The 19,632-nt window shown below is 47.5% G+C and overlaps 1 protein-coding gene across 2 annotated transcripts in view; it reads left to right on the top strand.

Annotated features, from left to right (window-relative positions):
• RAB3C (RAB3C, member RAS oncogene family) overlaps positions 1 to 19,632 on the top strand; it is a 348,243-nt gene that overhangs the window by 260,492 nt on the left and 68,119 nt on the right. For both annotated transcript variants that reach the window (XM_088469460.1, XM_088469459.1), the window contains exon 3: positions 6,311 to 6,429. In XM_088469460.1, coding sequence (XP_088325586.1) covers positions 6,311 to 6,429 — 119 coding nt within the window. The remainder of the gene's footprint in view (positions 1 to 6,310; positions 6,430 to 19,632) is intronic.

Raw genomic sequence — 19,632 nt, 5'->3', positions numbered from 1 at the left:
AGATATCAAGTTGGTAACTACTATTGGCCGGTGGAAATATAATTAATTCTGTTTTGGATATATTAAGTTTGAGATTGCGAGATGCCATCCAAGATGAAGTGGCAGAGAGACATTCAGTGACACAGACCAGCACAGATGGTGACAAATCTTGGGAGGATAGGTAGATTTGAGGATCGTCTGCGTACAGATGATACTGAAAACCAAACAAGCTGATTAGTTTGACTAGAGAGGTGGTATAGATTGAGGAAAGATGAGGACCTAAGACTGAGCCTTGCGGTACTCCAGCTGATAGAGGTAGCGAAGAGGAGGCAGAATCAGAAAAGTGAACAGTGAAAGAGCGATTAGATAGGTAGGATGAGAACCAAGAAATTGCTGTGTCTTGAAGACCTAGAGATTGTAGTGTTTGTATGAGAAGAGAGTGGTCAACAGTGACAAAGGCAGCAGAGAGATATAGATATCTTTTACTACAGTACCTTAGTCAGTGTTGTCTCTGTGGAGTGTTGGGAACGAAAGTCTGACTGAAGTAGGTCCATTAAGTTGTACAAGTTCAGAAAGTGTGTGAGGCGAGTGTAGGGAAGTCTCTCCAGTAGCTTGGAGGGAGCTGGGAGATAGGACAGTAATTTGAGAGAGAGTTAAGGTCAGATTTTTTTTTTAAATAGGAGTAAACACTGCATGCTTGAACAGTGATGGAAAGATACCAGTAGAGAAAGAGAGATTACAGATTTTAGTTAAGGGTGGGATAGCACAGGAGACAGTGGCCCTGATTCAGAGCCAGACGCTCTGACAGAGAGCTCGCTCTGAATCAGGGCCGGCCTTCTTGTTTTTTAGAGCGGCCTCCTGGCCACCCACAGCTATAGCGAGCGGCCATGATGATGGTCGCAATGGTCAAGACCATCGCGACCATCGGACTTGCGACGAGACCCTTGTTGTAGAGTCTCGTTGCCGCAAGCCCAAGAGAGATTTCGGCTCAACAGAGCCGAAATCTCTCCCACTGACATCACTCGTGATGTCAGTGGGGCCACCCCCAAACGGAGGCATTCACATGGGAATGCCTCCGTTTGGGCAGCCACTCCCCCGGCCCGCCCACCAAAGGGGGCGTGCTGTCACTCAACATCGACAGCACGCCCCCTTTGGTACGAGACCCGGATCGACGGTTTGCCCGTCGCCATCCGGGTCTTGCGCATGCGCACGGTGGAGCCGGCTCCGTCGTACGCGTACGCATTGGGCCACCATCGACCCGCTTGCGAGCGCATAGCGCTCTGTAAAGGGCATTACTGTGTGGTATAATGTGTAAGGGACATTACTGTGTAGTGTAAGGAGCATTACTGTGTGGCATACTGTATAAGGGGTACTACTACTGTGTGGCATGTGTATAAAGGGCACTATAACTGCATGGTATAATATGTATAAGGGATACTACTGTGTGGCATAACATGGCCTCTGCGTGGGGCAAATGTATGTTTTTTACCTTGGGAGGGCGGCCTTTTAAAATCTTGCTATGTGGCCGACAAAGTTCTAGTTACACCCTTGCATGCAAACACAGAAGGCTGACTAATATATATGGTCACTTTAAAAATAACTAACTCTGGATTTAATATGAACTTGCATGAGTCATAAAGTTTGACACTTGCTCAGACTGTGAGGTTAAAATTATACTTTTGTAGCTTTCACACAGGTTTTTGACAGACTGCCAATTTCTACTTGAGCCAGCCCCGGAACCTGTGTAATTTAAGAGTGTCCCCATTTTCAGGGATTGTGTGACAGTGTGTGGCCCTGGCATAGTTCAAATTTAGGCAAAAACCAAATCCTGTTCAAACTACACCACTATGCCAAACTTGGTGGAGCTAAATCCAAAACTCTGGCCGTGCATAAAGGACAAACGAACAGACAAACAGACACGCTTTCTTACTATTATTATGGTTTATTGCATAAACTGGATACTTTCAACTGTCCTATATTAATGAGACATAAACAGTATACAACACTGTATTTTTACTAAATGGATGCATCCATTATGTGAGGGTGATAGCAGGGCCTTTGCAAGGTTTCTCGGCACCCTAGGCAGAATTTTAGCCTACCACCCCTCCTTCCCCAAATACCCTTTTATCAGCTCCTCATACAGTATGTTTCCTTTGATTATAAAAAAGCATAACCCTAACCTCCCCCTACAGCCTAGCCATAACCCTCCTGCTTGGTGTCTATCTCTAACTGTCGGCTTTCTGAGAATGTCAACATTTCAAATGTTGAGATTGTGAACAGGAGTATCTGAGGATGTCGACATGGTGACTGTCCACATGTTGAACCATATCGACATTCTCATGTTGACATTGTGGTGTGGACAGGATATCTGTTGACAATGTTACTAGATCCGTTGAACCCTAGTATTCGAACCTTAAGGGGTGTAATCAATCAGGGTATGACCATGCCCGACTGTACATACCAGGCCACTACGGAGATGCTATGTTAAGCCAATCTGCGACTATGCAGGGTGTTTGGCCACACAAAATTGAGGGAGTGGATATGTCTACTTGGCTGGCCCCTGAGTGACACTACTATAGTACACACAGAAATGTCACACCAAGAGGTAGAGTTACTAAGCCGCGCTTTGTCAAAGCCACCAATTATTAACGGGTTTGATTGATAGTATTAAAGAGGCAGTAGGAATAAATGTTAAACCAGGCTTGTTTAGCATTTATTCCTATTGTCGTTTTAAAACTATCAGATCTTAGCAAGTCACCCCCAAGTGTCTTTTATAGTTGTAAATGTCATACATACAATTCCTGAGCCGTAGTTTGGGTCATATTTTTGTATGCTATCATTTTTATCAGTTGCAAAATGCTATTGGTCAGTACATTTTCATAAAACTGTCAGCAAAAGTATTCCCAAGGTTTGGCAACCCTGGCATCACCTAAACTGCTGTGTGATCTGCAAGTAATGGTTAATATTTGAATAGGATGGATCAGTACACAACGGGTATGTGAATAGATTGGATAACAGCTCAATATCAGACTGAAAGCCCTTCAGCTTTGTGTTTGTTCATGTTCTCATCCTCCGTACTGCTTAAATGTCACGTCAATGTCTTTAATCTCCGGAAGCCTTTTGGCATGATTGACAGGTAGCATACAAAAATGAAGATGCACACACATTCTAGCATGTTAGATGACAATGTTACATAAGGGTAGAGGTTACAGGCATCGAGGCAAATATACAATTCTGTGCACAAAAAAATGCAAATAAGGCAGTCTGTACTGCCCCGCACTAAGTGTCTGACAAATTTGGAGCAGCCAGCATAACCAATACTCTATCTTCCAATAATCCAGTCAGATGTGATCTGAAGAACTGAGTTTATTATTCGATAGAGGAACTTGCGTGGATGTACACAGATCGATGCATATAAACAAATGTGCACGTGTGTGCATGTGTGATGAGATGTGATGATAAGTAATGAGATGAGATGATAAGTGATATGACAAGTGATGCGGTAAACCATCGGATGCAGTACCAGGTTGAGCATATGTAATGATGACTGTCTGGGACCATGTGAAAAGGAAAATGGCTGCTTACAGCTCCTTTAGCCCAGAATGCATTGCTAGACTGCTAAGGCATGCTAAGAAGGTCAAAATGGATCAGATTTAAACTGCTGCTGTCCTGACCACTAAGTGGGACTGCTAATGTGAATTAGTGCAACATAACAAACCCTATGCTGAAGGCATGACACAGTCCGGCATGCAAATGGATATACTGTATGCATGTCAGAATCTTATGCGGGTGCTCGATCCCTAGTGCAAAATATGCACTGAAGATGATGATGAAAATGATCCAGACGCTTCCTCTCCCATCACTCCACATCTGCCTCCCCTCTCTACCAATTCCTTTACTGGCTCCCCTTCATCTTCAGAATCCTCTACACTCTCCTAACCCTCACATACAAGGTCCTCTCCAACTCCAAAGCGCCTTATATCTCCAGCCTCATCTCCTTACACACTCCCTCCCGCCCTCTCCGGTCGGCCAATGACCGCTGCCTTACCTCCTCTCTGGTTACCACATCTCACTCCAGAATCCAAGTTTTATCCCGAGCTGCCCCCCACCATTGGAACGATCTCTATTGTTCCATCAGACAATTTCCCAGCCTGCCTTGCTTCAAGCAGGCTCAAAAAAAAACACCCGTTCATAAAAGTGTATCCATACACAACTTAACTATGTCACCGCGTAGCCTACCTCACCCTCTTGCACTCTCCAATTCTCTCACCCCTGCTTCTGCTCTTAGCTCCAAATACACTCGCTCACTCCTTAAGTCTTCTGTTTGTCTCCACCTTCCCTTTAGACTGTAAGCTCCCTGAGCAGGGCCCTCCTCCATCCTGTTCTCATTACCTACTTATCTTGCACACCAGCTACACTCTACACCTCCTCCTCTGGCTCTCTGCCCCTGGACTCCACTCCCACGACCTACACCCATTATATGCACCCATGCCAGCAGCTACTGGTTTCAGCTTACGCTTGCAGGCACCCTGCTAGCCAGAAGCAAGGGATGTGGAGCGGCGACAGAGCCCTGCGCAGCGGCAGCGGTAACACACCCCTAGTTACGGGCCTGCCAGAAACCACAAGCTGTCCTGTGCCTTTCTTCACATAATCCACAACTACATTAGTGTTATTACAAACCAGTGGCAGCTCTAGAGGTGAGGCTGCAGTACAGTCCAAAATTCAAATAGGGGAGCCACACCAATGTTTGTCAGTGTTTGAGGTGGCAGTCGGTGTGGCTCCCCTATTTGAATTATGGACTGCGCTGTAACCCCACCTCAGGAGTCGCCACTAGTTACAACTGATGGTCCTGCTGTTCGGTATTAAATGATGACAGTCAGAATGTAGACACAAACTTTACACCGACATGCAATAGGTCGACATTCAAAAATGTCAATATGTACATAATATCGACATTGAAAATCTCGACACCAGAATGTCGACATACCGGATTTTTTTTTCTTATTTTAGCCTAACCCTAAATCTAAGTCTAACCAAAAACCTGTATGTCAACATTATAAACATGTAAACATTTTAACCATGTCGGCATTTTTTAATGACGACATATTGCTTGTTGACCAAAAGTCCCTGTCGACATTCTGAATGTCAACATTCCGAACCTGTTGATATTCTGGCCAGATCTCGCTCAGTACATCTCCTGCCTGCTTGAACATGTTCCCTTAAAACTTGACACTCTCTAAGGGGCCAAATACAATTAGCTGCCAATATCCTTGAATGGTAATACTCTGCGGGATCTTATGGTAATAAAACCTCACTTGCAAAATTAATACTGAGGTTTAATTAGCCGCAGGAGCTCCCCCTTAGAGTCATCCATGAACCAAGAAATATGCAAACCTATAAAGCTTGTGAACGATGTGAATGACTAAATCTGTGCTGTAAAGTGCTGTGCAATATGTGTGCGCCACTTTAACAGCTGTTAATAAGTAAATAATGCTGGTTTGTGCATACATTTTCCTAGGTGACCGCCAGACGTACAGTATTAGAAGTTCTGTGGCGGCATCAGCGTTTGAAAACAATTCCGTAGCAGCTTTCTTTCCTATTGCTTTGCATCTTTAGAGATATACTGTATATTTATTAAAGTGCCTCTTTTTAAAACTGGTGATCTTGCCCATAGTAACCAATCAGATTCTACTTATCATTTATCTAGCACCTTCTAGAAGATAATAGCTAGAATCTGATTGGTTGCTATGGGCAACAACACCACTTTTAAAAACCTGCACTTTAGTAAATATACCCCTTAATATTAGATTGTAACACCAAACTTTTAGTGTCTTTGAATGATTTTTTTTCTTGCTTATTTAAATTTTATTTATTACATATAACAAACAAATCTTAAGGGTCACATCCACTAGGCGATTTTAATGAGCGATTGAACGATTACCACATCGTAATCGTTCAATCGCTCATTAATCGTGCACAAATCATGCACTATAATGTCAGAAACGACCATCAATGCGCGCTACCGCTGGTCGTTTCCAACATCAATCATCGCCTGAACATGTAGGTCAATCTGTGGATATTGACAGATTGGCCATGTTCAGGGATGAAGGAGGGTGCCTACACTGAACGACTAATCATTCAGTGTGGGCACCTACAGGGGATGGGGATCGACTGTACGATTACAATGTTGTGGATGTGTACATGCCTAGTGGATGTGCACCTGTAGAGACCCAACATGTACTTCATACAAAATGATTAGACAAACATTCTAAATACATATTTTTCAATAATAAAGTAAAGATTATAATATTATTTATTCTTGTTTTTTTAGGATACGGCTGGGCAGGAGAGATATCGTACCATTACCACAGCTTATTACCGTGGCGCAATGGGTTTTATTTTAATGTATGACATCACCAATGAGGAATCATTCAACGCTGTACAGGACTGGTAAGTGATTCCTGTTTCCTAATTTTTTCCCTTGTGTTCAATAGTAAAAATCAGCAGATTATATATGTAAGTGCGCCTGTCACCTGCACACAGTGTAGGAAGTCATATTGTGGGATGGGTCATAATTTAGGACCCAGAAACCTATCAATCCACTAGGGAATAATTACATCACAGGCATAAGACCCTTTGATCTCATGTCTCAGTGATGTCACCAGGGAATAATGGCAGCACTGAGGCATAAGACCCTTTGATCTCATGCTTTCAGTGATGTCACTAATCAACTGATAGGCCCCCGTCCCCAGGAAATGTGACATTATGACATCACAGAAGAGGGGTCTGGGAGTAGCTGAGCCCTGGGCAATGTCTTAAAGATGGGTGGGGTGGCTCTCTAAGCTGTTGGGTGCCATTCCAAACCAAATACACATCGGCTGCACCGGTCGCACACCCTAGTATGGAGAAGCTTCAGTAAAGTGTTAGATACACTCTGTTAGAGTTTCTAGGAAACAATTGTAACTAGAAGAGTTTTAGGTGTAAGATATACCATTAGCGAATACTGGTCATATTTATGGATTCATTTAGAGTTTAATCATATATCTGTTCTTTTCTGCGTGAGATACTCATTCCCATACTGTGCTTCTGCACCAAATATGTGTATAGATACATCAGTATATTGTTTTTTTGCATATCGTTGACAAGCATCTCCTTACACCTGGATATGTGGAATAGATGCAGCCAGGAGCAAGCATGCATAGGAAAAGTGTATTCATGTAATTACTACTTACTTAGACAGAAGTTTTAAATATATTTTCATTTGTAATAGTATTTTGTATTTGCCTTTCATTAGATTTTATGTAGCAAATGCAGCTTTCACATTTATTAATAACAATGTGAATGAAGAATTTCTATTTTGTATATATGACACTTCATATATTTATATTCTTTACAAATAGGGTAATGCAACTTTGGTTACTGCATGCTAACACTGTAAAGCTGTTAAGAATTACATATGTTTATTACCTCCAAAACCATTTACCAACCTTGATTAGCTTTCTTAACTTAACTACAAATAAAGACACAGACACCAGAGCTTGGCTAAAAAGGTCACAGCTTTTATTTATAATTGAATCAATCAACCTAACCAGGGTGGCAAAGAGACGCTGCAGACTCAGTTCTAGCTTTTAACTTACTCTAAAACTGATGGGGACGACTAAGACGATTCCCCTTCTAGACGCACTTAAACTGCAAGGGTCTAACTTCCCTCCTGGGCCAATCCGAGGCGTTTCGTGCAAAAACGCCCGGGTCCCCCCATGCGGAGCAGGACAAATTCGCCAAATACATCGAGGGCAAGTGTCCCTCAGTGGCGTAACTAGGGCAGAGCGAGCGGGGTGCGCGGGGGGGGCGCCGTCGGCCACGGTACCGGCCCGCCCGCACTAGTTAGCCAGTGTAGCACCGACCGCAATGAGTGCGGTCAGCGCTACACATTTACACAGGACCGGCACTAGGCTTCCAGCGCCGGTCCTGTGCTGCACACCTGAGCCAGTTCCCTCCCCCTGAGCGCTTGCCCAATAGCGCTAGGAGGTGGGCATCAGCGCTGGCGGCGATGCGTGTGTTAAACAGCAGCCAATGAGAGTCAGATAGACTCTCATTGACTGCAGCAGCACCCACTGCAAGAGTCGGGCTTCCGTCCAGCTCCTGCAGTGGGTAATGGGACAGACGTCATGACGTCTGTCCCATAATGCTGAGCACGCCAGCCAGGGAGGACTGGCAGGCGGCGGCGGTGGGAGCGGCGGCGCGGACCGGAGCAGCAGCAGCGTGGATTCAGGTAAGTATATTTTTATTTTTATATATATATTTTTTTTAACCTATCTGCACTACTGGGGGCACAACGGGGGAGGGGGGTGGCTACTACTGGGGGGACCTCTACTGGGGGTGGGGGCACAACGGGGGAGGGGTGGCTACTACTGGGGGCACCATTATTGGGAGGACCTCTACTGAGGGGGGGGCTACTACTGGGGGGCACTTAATCGGGAGGGGGAACCTCTACTGGGGACTACTACTTGGGGGGGGAACTACCACTGGGGGCATTATAAAAGGGGCCTACTACTAGAGGCACTGCACTTGGGGGGGACCACTACTGGGGGCAATAATAGGAAGGCCACTACAGGGGGCACTGGATAGGGGGGATCACTACTGGGTGCCTGCATAAGGGGACCACTACTGGGAAAACTGCATGGGGGGGACAACTGCTGGGGGCACTATATAAAGGGCACTGCATAGGGGGGGGACTACTACTGGGGGCACCATATAAAGGGCACTGCATAAGGGAATACCGCTACTGGGCACACTGCATTGTGGGGACTGCTACTGGGGGCACTGCATAAGGGGGAACACTACATGGGGCACTGCATTTGGGGTGGGCCACTACTGGGGGTACTGAGTAAGGGGAACTAATTGGGGGCTGTATAAGGGGGACCACTACTGGGGATACTGTATAAGGGGCACTACTATGGGCCTGCATAAGAGGGACCACAACTGCATACTGGGGGTACTATATAAGGGGTACTACTGAGGTTAAGGTGCACATGGATAGGAATGTTCAGTATGAAAATAAAGGGGTGTGTCATGTTGACACGCCCATTTTCAAGTGACCACGCCCATTTTTTTGTCGCGCACATCTGGGGGGGGGCTCCCTTTTCAAATTTGCCCTGGGCTCCAAATACCCTAGTTCCGCCACTGGTGCCCCCACAATTATCTTGCGCCCCATAAAGCCACTGAGCTGCAGCGTACTCCCGCCTTGCTGTGCCTCACCTGAATTGGAAACAAAAGTTAAAGCAAAACAAAATACATAACGGGAGGGATGGTGGGTTACAAGAATCCTGCAAAAGAGGCTGAACCACATGACTACGTTCCCCTCTATAGCTTGTTCTAACCACTCCCCCAAACAATATGACTGGCCCCTGGCAAGCAGCTGAACACACCCACACTGAAAGACATTTACCCAGCAACAAGGCTGTCATTCAACCCCATCCATCAGTAAAAAACTAGTAATCTTAACTCTCCTCAATCCTATTCATATTTCGTCGGCCAGTCTCTACACCAGGGGTGGCCAAACAGTCAGAGGCTGAGGCCCGTATTCAATCTGAGGCGAAAAGTCCAGACTTTTCGCCTGCTGAACTTTTCGCCTCCTTCGCCTGTTTTCCAGGCGGAAAAGTATTTCGTGCTTGACTGCTATTCCTCGTATTCAATTAGGCGAAATCGGGAACTGGCGAAAAGTCATGTAAATTTTCAGGTTTTGTTCCTAGGACACCCCTAAAGATGTCCAGACATGGGGGTTCAGTCTGGGTACCCCCATTTAGCCCTGCAGAATGTGTTCTGCATTTTTAAATAGTTGCGGCAGGTGGTTTTTTTGCCGACATTGAAGAAGTGATACAGAAGAGCACTTAGCTTTTTTTTTCGTTTTTGAAAGTGGTCCCATCAAATTTGCAGTACATGAAAATGGGTACTAGCATATTTTTAAGTCCCTAAACTAATTTTTTTAAAATTCTGCAAAAGAGCACCTGCCGCTAATAGCCTATTCTAGAAAACACCTTCCGCATACTTACAGAATACCCCTGAACCTATTTTGCTGTTTTTAAACAATGTTCCCCTATTTTTTTTTTCTCCCCAAAATTTTAAATAATTTTTTTGGGGTGTCCCGATTATTTATTTTTATTTTTTTTGCACATTTCGTTTTAAAGGGGCATTCCCAAGGGTGCAGGCAATTTTTTTAAGCCTGCACCCCTAAACTCCAATTCTGCTTTTTTTTTCGCCTGCTAAAGGCTAGCAAAAAATTATCCCATTTTTTTACATTGACTTTTCGCACCAGCGAAAAGTTAATGTAATTTAATAGGGGATATTTCAAATAGACGAAAATGACGTCATCGGCATTTCGCCTCAAATTGTATACGGGCAAAAGAGCCAAAAGATATCTGTAGTCAAGTTAAAGAGCCAATAGCATGCGCTGTCACAAGGCCATGCCCCGTTTTTGTGCGCACGCCTTTGGTATGACATTTGTAGGAGCATGACCTTGGGTCACACCATTGTTTTTAGTCACGCTGGGGGTGAGCCCAACACATTGAAAATACACAATTTTCATAATCTTTCCAATATAGTGTTTTTTTTACCAACAGGTAACTGTTGAAGTGAAAGAAAAAACCAGAGCAATATAGAATACATTGAAAAAGCCACGTTCACATAAAATACACCGAAACAAGCCCGATCCACATAAAATACACAGAAACAAGTCAGATCCACATAAAATACACTGAAACAAGCCCGATCCACATAAAATACACAGAAACAAGTCAGGTCCACATAAAATACATTTCTACTTCAGGGTCCATAGGGTATCCACAGGATACCTTGGGGTATAGGTGTGACGTCAGTCGCAGGGCACCAAAGAGTTAAGCTTTCAGCCTCCCAGGATGCACTAGGTCCCCCTCCTATACCCCGCCCCCGGGCCAAGGCACCTCAGTTTAGTTTGGTGCCCGGCCGGAGTCGGGTGCACCTGTTGGAGTGGGGGCTAGAAGAGCCCCTGAAGCTTTTTCTTCATGCAGCTGTGGCTGCACATCTGGATGAACAGCATGGACAGTCAGTCCTGACGTCCATGCTGTCTTCCCTACACCCCGCCGGTACCAGAACGCCGGTACTGATCCGGGGATGCTGGTGGGCGTCTGGGGTCACAGCTAGCGGTGACCCCAGATGCTCCGGACCATGGCCGGATTCAAGGGGGACAGAGGTAAGCAGCGGGGTCCCGCGGTGGGTCCCCGCTGATCACATGGTCCTAAGTCCCCAGGCAGGGGGCTCCCTGGGGACTGGCTGCAGCATGGAGCCAGGCGACCAACCTGCGCTTCCACTACCCCCTGGGACAGCGGACCGCAGCAGAGCGGTAGCGCTGCGGCGTCCCAGGGGTTAAATGCATGCCAGGGGAGCGCGCCTTCCCTGTCTCACAGCCGGCGCCTCCCCCGCTGCACACAGCCCTCTCTGCACTGTGCTGACTGGTCCTGTGTCAGCGCTCCTCCCCCAGGCCAGCTTCTCTCTGCTCCTCGGCGGCCATCTTCTCTGCAACGCATGGTGAACGCTGCTGGAAGTCTGGAAGGAAGCATCGTGGTCTGGGTCCCCCCGCATACCTCTCCTCCGCTGTGGCTCAGGTCTGTGTATGCAGCGCTGTGTCCTACCAGGCCCTGTGTCTGTGTAGTTGAGTGATCAGCGCTGTTAGTGCAGGAATTGTTATTTCTCTGCATTGTATGTGACTGTGCTAGCGCTGCCTGTAACTTTTCTTCTCTAAACTGTCAGCTTTATTACTGTCCCTGTTCTTTCTGCTAAAGCCCTTGCGGTGCGGTGCTGCAGGGTGGTCTCTCGCCTATTTAATACTTAATTGGTGAGAGAGGTCACATACGTGGTGCCATCATGTCTGAAAGTGATTTTCCCCTCCGGCTACAGTGTACCACGTGCAAAGTACCGTTAGCGGAGGGAGAGGGTAGCGCGGAGGGCCTTTGCCGGCAGTGTTTGTCCATGGCGCGGCCTATTACGGTTACAGCACCGGTACAGGAGCCGCCCTGGGCTTGTTTCGCTCAGGCGTTAACAGCTTTAGTGGGCCAGTTAGCTCCGCAGCCCGCGTTTACTCCGATGGGTTTGTCCCAGCAGTCTGTGGTGTCGTCACCCATGCAGGGGTTCCCACGACAATTGGTGGTACCCCACAGTCTCCCTATTTCCCCGCTCCCGGGTTCTCAGGAGCCAGCGTGGGTTAACTCCCTGACGAGTTCTGTACAGCACTTGTCGGATGTGTTGCAAGGGGAGTCTGTGATGCGGCCTCATAAAAGGCCGGTGGCGTCTCTGTCCGCTCCTTATGAGGATGACGAAGGGACGTCTGATGATGGGGAGATTCTGGATCCTTACGATCAGGAACCTTTCCATACTAAGGACGCTGATGCTAAGTCCAAAGTATATATTCCTGGACTTATTCGGGCGGTCCGCACAGCCTTGGTGATTGAGGACGAAGTTCCCCCAGCGGCTAAATCTAAGTATGCCTTTTTCAAAGATGTGAAGGGCGATGCCACAGTCTTTCCTCTTTCGGGTCAGTTGGTGGACCATTTAGAGGAGGCGTGGAAACAACCTGGCAAAAGATACCAGCCGCAGAGACGCCTGGCGGTGGCTTATCCGTTCGCGGATAATTATTTTGCTAAGTGTGAATCCCCTCCACGGGGATTCACGGGCGGATTCATTAGAGGCTTCTTTTGGATCCGACTGTCCGGCCGAACAGGCGGAGTTGATTGGCAATCTCCGTGATTCGGCCACCTACATCAACGAGGCGGCTCTAGACATTAGTACTCTGGTGTCTAGAATTTCTTCAGCAGCGGTAGCTGCTCGTCGCACCTTGTGGCTGCGATCCTGGAAGACGGACGCAGATCCAAGAAAGGTCTGGAAGCGTTGCCGTTTACCGGAGAAGTTCTCTTCGGTCCGGATCTGGATAAGATTGTGGCCACGCTGGCGGCAGCCAAATCTGCTTGTCTCCCGTCGGCCGCTGCTCCTTCTGGTTCTGGACCATCGTCCTTTCGGTCATCTAGGGCCCAGGGCAGGCCCAAACCACAGTCGTTTCCTCGACAGGCTGGCCCTAAGAAATCGGTCAAGCCCCGGAAACAGGCATGGAGTACCAGACGTCCGGCCCCCAAGCCAGATGACAAGCCTGCGGCCTGACGGTCCGGGTCTCCCCTTGGGGGATCCCAGGGTGGGAGGCCGCCTGCTGCAGTTCTCCCGGTGTTGGTCGTTCACTACGACAGACACTTGGGTTCTGGAGGTGGTCTCTCACGGGTACGCCCTCTCCTTCCGGCACAGACCCCCGGCTCGATTCTTCACCACGGGTCTACCATCAGACCGGAACAAGGCTACGGAGCTGCGGAAGGTATTGCACACTATGCTCCAGGCTGGAGTTATAGTGCCTGTTCCATTCTCCCAGAGGGGCCAGGGTTTCTATTCAAATCTATTTTTGGTACAGAAACCCAATGGGTCATATCGTCCGATTCTCAACCTCAAAGCACTCAACAAGTCTTTGCGGGTCCCGAAGTTTCGGATGGAGACCCTACGGTCCATCATTCTGGCGCTGGAACCTGGGGACTACATGGTGTCATTGGACATACAGGACGCTATGGCGGTCATGGCGGCTTCTCTGCGGCTGCAAGGAGTCCGCATGTTGCCGTACTTGGATGACCTGTTATTGGTGGCAGGATCTCCAGAGCTCCTGTTACACCACTTGGACCTGACCATTGCACTGCTGCAACGGCACGGCTGGCTAATCAACTGGCAGAAGTCCACTCTAATCCCGTCTCGGAGGATTCTGCATCTTGGAGCCTTATTGGACTCGGGACAGCAAAGGATCTTCGTGACGGAGGACAAGATCTCTGCTTTACAGTCAAGGGTGCGCAGTTGTCTGCACAGCCGCCGGGTGTCCTTACACTCGGCGATGAGGTTACTGGGCTCCATGGTGTCGGTGTTCGACATGGTGGAATACGCCCAGTTTCACTCCAGACCTCTGCAGCACCTGATCCTGTCCAAGTGGAACGGGCTGCCTCAGTCTCTGAAGTTCCAGACGATTGTGCTCACCCTGGAGGTTCGCCTGTCCCTTGCGTGGTGGTTAAAGACGACCCACCTCAACAAGGGACGTCCGTTCTGGGTTCCAAATTGGGTCCTGTTGACAACGGACGCCAGTCTTCGGGGCTGGGGAGCAGTTTCGGGTCCACACTTGTTCCAGGGCAGGTGGACACCGACAGAAGCGGAGCTTCCAATAAATATCTTGGAACTCCGTGCGGTCTTCAATGCTCTCCTGCAGGCACAGCGGTTTCTCCAGGGTCACCCGGTGCAGGTCCAGTCGGACAATGCTACCACCGTGGCCTACATAAACAGGCAAGGAGGAACTCGCAGTCGGGCGGCTCTCGTAGAGGTCTCTCGGATCCTGGTTTGGGCGGAGCGCAATCTTCCGGCCATATCAGCGGTCTTCATCCCGGGAGTGCTAAATTGGGAGGCGGACTTTCTAAGTCGCCAGGACGTTCATCCAGGGGAATGGTCCCTGCACCCGGACGTTTTTCAACTACTGGTGGACAGGTGGGGTCTTCCAGAAATCGACCTCATGGCGTCCCGGCACAACAACAAGTTGCCGGTGTACGGGTCTCGCACAAGAGACGAAGGGGCGTCTCTGGTGGATGCTCTGCCCGTCCGGTGGACGTTCAGGTTCGCATACCTGTTCCCTCCGGTCTCCCTTCTTCCACGGGTAATCCGGAAATTCAAACAGGAAGGAGGGACGCTCCTGTTGATAGCTCCCGCGTGGCCCAGACGGCACTGGTTCTCAGACCTTCAGGGTCTGTCCGTGGACAGTCCTCTGCGGTTGCCGCTACGACCGGACCTTCTGTCTCAGGGTCCTTGTCTTCACCCGGACCTGACTCGGCTGTCTTTGGCGGCGTGGCTGTTGAGACGGCCATGCTGAGGTCCTGGGGGTTTTCCAGCTCTGTGGTGCGTACCATGTTACGAGCTCGGAAACCGTCTTCCGCGAGGATATACCATCGCGTGTGGCATACGTTCTTCCAGTGGTGTCGACCGAGAGGTTATGCACCGCGGGAGTTTCGTCTGTCTCGGATTCTCGCCTTCCTGCAAGCGGGACTAGATCATGGGCTTCGCCTTGCTTCTTTGAAGGTACAGGTTTCGGCCCTATCTGTCTGGTTTCACCGTAGGATTGCTACAATCCCGGATGTGCGCACCTTTATGCAAGGTGTTCTCCGTATTCAGCCGCCCTTTGTTCCACCTGTGGCGCCTTGGGATTTGGCTGTGGTCCTGAGGGCTCTCCAAGGACCGCCGTTTGAACCACTGGGCTCAGTGGATATTAAATGGCTAACAGCTAAGACTGTTTTCCTTCTGGCCGTTGCTTCAGCCAGACGTGTTTCTGAGTTAGGGGCTCTTTCTTGTAGACCCCCTTTCTTGGTTTTTCATGGGAACAGGGCAGTGCTCCGCACTCGGCCCGAGTTTCTTCCCAAAGTTGTTTCCCAGTTTCATGTTAACGAGGAAATAGTTGTTCCGGCCTTTAACTCACCGGGTCTTTCCGTGGGTGAGGCCTCTTTGGATGTTGTGCGGGCCTTAAGGACTTATGTTGACCGCACTTCTTTGTTTAGGAAGTCGGACGCTTTGTTGTCCTCTATGGCTTCTGTAAAGAGGGTTGGCCTGCTTCAAAGCAAACTTTGGCAGCCTGGATCCGTATGGCTATTTCTGAAGCTTATCTTCATGAAGGCCTACCGGTCCCTCCTTCTCTGAAGGCTCATTCCACTAGGTCTGTGGGTCCTTCGTGGGCAGCTCGACGTGGTGCCTCGGCAGTTCAGATCTGCAAGGCTGCTACGTGGTCTTCTGTCCATACCTTCGTGAGGTATTACAGGTTTGACACCTTCGCCTCTCAGGATGCTTCCTTCGGGCGGCGGATTCTCCTTTCTGCACAGGAGCGTCCCCACCCTTAAAGGATACTGCTTTGGGACATCCCCAAGGTATCCTGTGGATACCCTATGGACCCTGAAGTAGAAAATATGAGATATGGTAAGAACTTACCCTTGTTATCTCTATTTCTACGAAGTCCATAGGGTTCCACAGGACTCCCGCCATGTCGCACCTGTGCTGCAGATGGGCTTTGCTCTGGTCACCGGTTTTCCGTCTCCCTCTGGTGAGAATGTGATTCTTGTATGTGTCCAGATCTTTGTTCTCTCTCTTCCTTCTCCTCCTCCGGCCTATGGCTTGGTAACTAACTGAGGTGCCTTGGCCCGGGGGCGGGGTATAGGAGGGGGACCTAGTGCATCCTGGGAGGCTGAAAGCTTAACTCTTTGGTGCCCTGCGACTGACGTCACACCTATACCCCAAGGTATCCTGTGGAACCCTATGGACTTCGTAGAAATAGAGATAACAAGGGTAAGTTCTTACCATATCTCATATTTTTAAAAACTGCATTCAGATAAAATACATTAAAAAAGCCAGAGCCACATAAAATATGTTTTAAAAACCACATCCACATAAAATACATTAAAAAAAGCAAGATCCACATATCCACACTTCAGCTCCTCCATGTGTCACTCCAGCAATCTCCCTCATGTGTCTTTTCAGCCCCCTACATGCCACTGCAGCTGCCCCTCATGTATCACTCCAGCCACCCTAGCCCCCTTCCCGAGTTTTTTTCAACAGCCCCACTCTGCCCCCATAAGCATGAAAGCAGGCAGCATCCCCCCAGCTCTCAGGCAACCCCCACTGGCTCCCAGGCAGCACCCCCACGGCTCTCGGGCAGCACCCCCGCCGCTACACAACTCTTACCTTGTTAAGTAAGGCAGTGTCTCCCATCTTCTGGGGTCCGCAACCGCGCGCTCCATGTGGCTGCCGCTAGCTCCGCCTGTCATTACATGACGTGACATAATGCCGTCACATCGTATACAAGTGAAGCCTCCTCTGAACAGCTGCGTGTCTGTCAGAGGAGGCAGGCTGCAGGTGTCAGGACTCGAGAGCAGAGCCGGGAGCTGCAACAGAACAAAGAAAGAGCCGCATGTTTCTAGAGAGTCACGGGTTGGCCACCCCTGCTCTACACTATGGGCTTTAGAGTAGGATACAATTTGCGCCTAAGCGCAAACATAAAATACGTCCATGATAAAAGACACATTTTCGTACCCATGCAGTTCTGGCTGCAAACTTGAGATGCAACCAACTATGCATAGGTATCAATGCGCCAAGAATATGCCAGGAGGTGGCATCACTGTGAGTACACAAGATGGGCAAAAACACTGGGCCTGATTCAGAGATTTCCGCAATGCCGATATTTACGGAGATTGAGCGATTATTGGCCATGGCGAATACATGAAAGCCATACTGCACAATGCTGCACGTCAGGCGTCCCTATATCCGGGTAAGTTTTGGAGACATTAGCATATTTTCGCTATTGAGGTCTGTGAAATATCGCAGCTGCAGTAAGTGGCTGGAAGTGTAGATAATAAGGGGTAACTATACTTATAATAAAGTTGTAATAGTTGTGTCTGTACAGAAATGTAATCCTTGGGACTGTGGGCCTGAATCAGCAAGGATCGCAAGTGCTCAGACGCACGCAGTCAGTCGGGAATGAGAGCGCAGTGTATACGCAGACCCACTGCAGAGTGATTGACAGGAAGTATCGCTTGGGGGGGGTGTCGGGCGAATGCAGGCGTGTCAATGCGTTGGGACGGCGTTGCAGGGGCGTGCATAAATTAGTCACTGAAATACCATACGCAGCCTGAGGCCTCATAGCGTGCACTGAAATTAGCAATTCCTGTGAGCTCTGACCTGCCTTACCTGTGCGTATGGGTCTGATGTTACTCGATGTTACCGATTATTTTGCTATGTTCCCCTAGTATACGGATGTGAGTAAAGGGAAGTGGGCGTCTTTATGAGATCGCATTGCAAATGCAAACATTTACATATCACCGCTGATATTAGCAACTGCGTTGCGTGTGTATAAGCAGAATAGCAATCCTTTCTGTATCAGGCCCTGTGTATGAACTATGGAGACAAAAAACGTTTTTTTCATAATTTTTGTCTGTCTTGTCTGTTCATTCCGGCATCACGCAAAAACTACGGGATGAATTTGGATTGCATTTTCAACATTATATATCTTAGTCACCTAGAAAGAAACTGAGGTATGTATTATCACAATGTGACATCAGGGAGAGGAGCAAGAAAGGAAAAACCAGACGCTTTAAATTCGGCGCGTGCAGCGTACAGGCTCCTCAATCACCCATTATACCTGGCTAGCAGCTGGCAGACTTTCCTTCTGCTGCCAATCTGGCATTGGTTTAATGCAAGTTACAAATATGAAATACAATTAAGTGCATAGTTATATTTTGATAATCCTGTAATTTTATTACTCTACTATCCGATTTTTATCTATATGGAATGGATTCACTTGATTGTACAGATGTGTCCACATACATCTTATCTCCGTGCACTACAAGTTGTGTTAAACACAATGCGTGAGCGCTGTGCAACTCGGTAGCGCCGACCGTCTATTTGTGCAACTTTTTATTTTCAAATGCGTCTTATTCACAAATCAATGTCAATAGGATGCACAAGCAGCTCCTGCTGATGGAAATGATATGCGGCATGCCTATGTTCTGTGCGTTACTGCGGCTGTGACACTGTAATATAGCATTTCGCTTGCAGATACAGCCACAGTTGCACAAAGAATATAGGCATACCGCACATCATTTTCATCAGCAGAAGCTGCTTGTGCGTTCTATTTGTATCACTTTGCAAGATACACATAAAATACACAGAAAAAGCCAGATCCACATAAAATACAGTAAAATAGTCAGATCCACATAATACATTGAAATAGCCAGATCCACATAAATACACTGAAAAAGCCAGATCCAGATAACATACACTGAAAAAGCCAGATCCACATAACATACACTGAAAAAGCCAGATCCACATAAAATACACTGAAAAAGCCAGATCCACATAATACATTGAAATAGCCAGATCCACATAAATACACTGAAAAAGCCAGATCCACATAAAATACACTGAAAAAGCCAGATCCACATAATACACTGAAAAAGCCAGATCCACATAATCCATTGAAATAACCAGATCCACATAATACATTGAAATAGCCAGATCCACATAAAATACACTGAAAAAGCCAGATCCACATAAAATACACTGAAAAAGCCAGATCAAAATAAAATACATTGAAAAAGTCAGATCCACATAAAATATATTGAGATAGCCAGATCCTCATAAAATACACTGAAAAAGCCAGATCCACATAAAATACACTGAAAAAGCCAGATCCACATAATACATTGAAATAGCCAAATCCACATAAATACACTGAAAAAGCCAGATCCACATAAAATACACTGAAAAAGCCAGATCCACATAATACACTGAAAAAGCCAGATCCACATAATCCATTGAAATAACCAGATCCACATAATACATTGAAATAGCCAGATCCACATAAAATACACTGAAAAAGCCAGATCCACATAAAATACACTGAAAAAGCCAGATCCACATAAATACACTGAAAAAGCCACATCCACATAAAATACACTGAAAAAGCCAGATCCACATAATACATTGAAATAGCCAGATCCACATAAAATATATTGAGATAGC

Source organism: Taudactylus pleione, unplaced genomic scaffold, assembly GCF_031769625.1.
Source record: "Taudactylus pleione unplaced genomic scaffold, aTauple2 ptg000092l, whole genome shotgun sequence".
NCBI lineage: Eukaryota > Metazoa > Chordata > Amphibia > Anura > Myobatrachidae > Taudactylus > Taudactylus pleione.
Note: the sequence above shows the minus strand (reverse complement) of the source record. Positions and strands in the feature narration are given on the sequence as shown.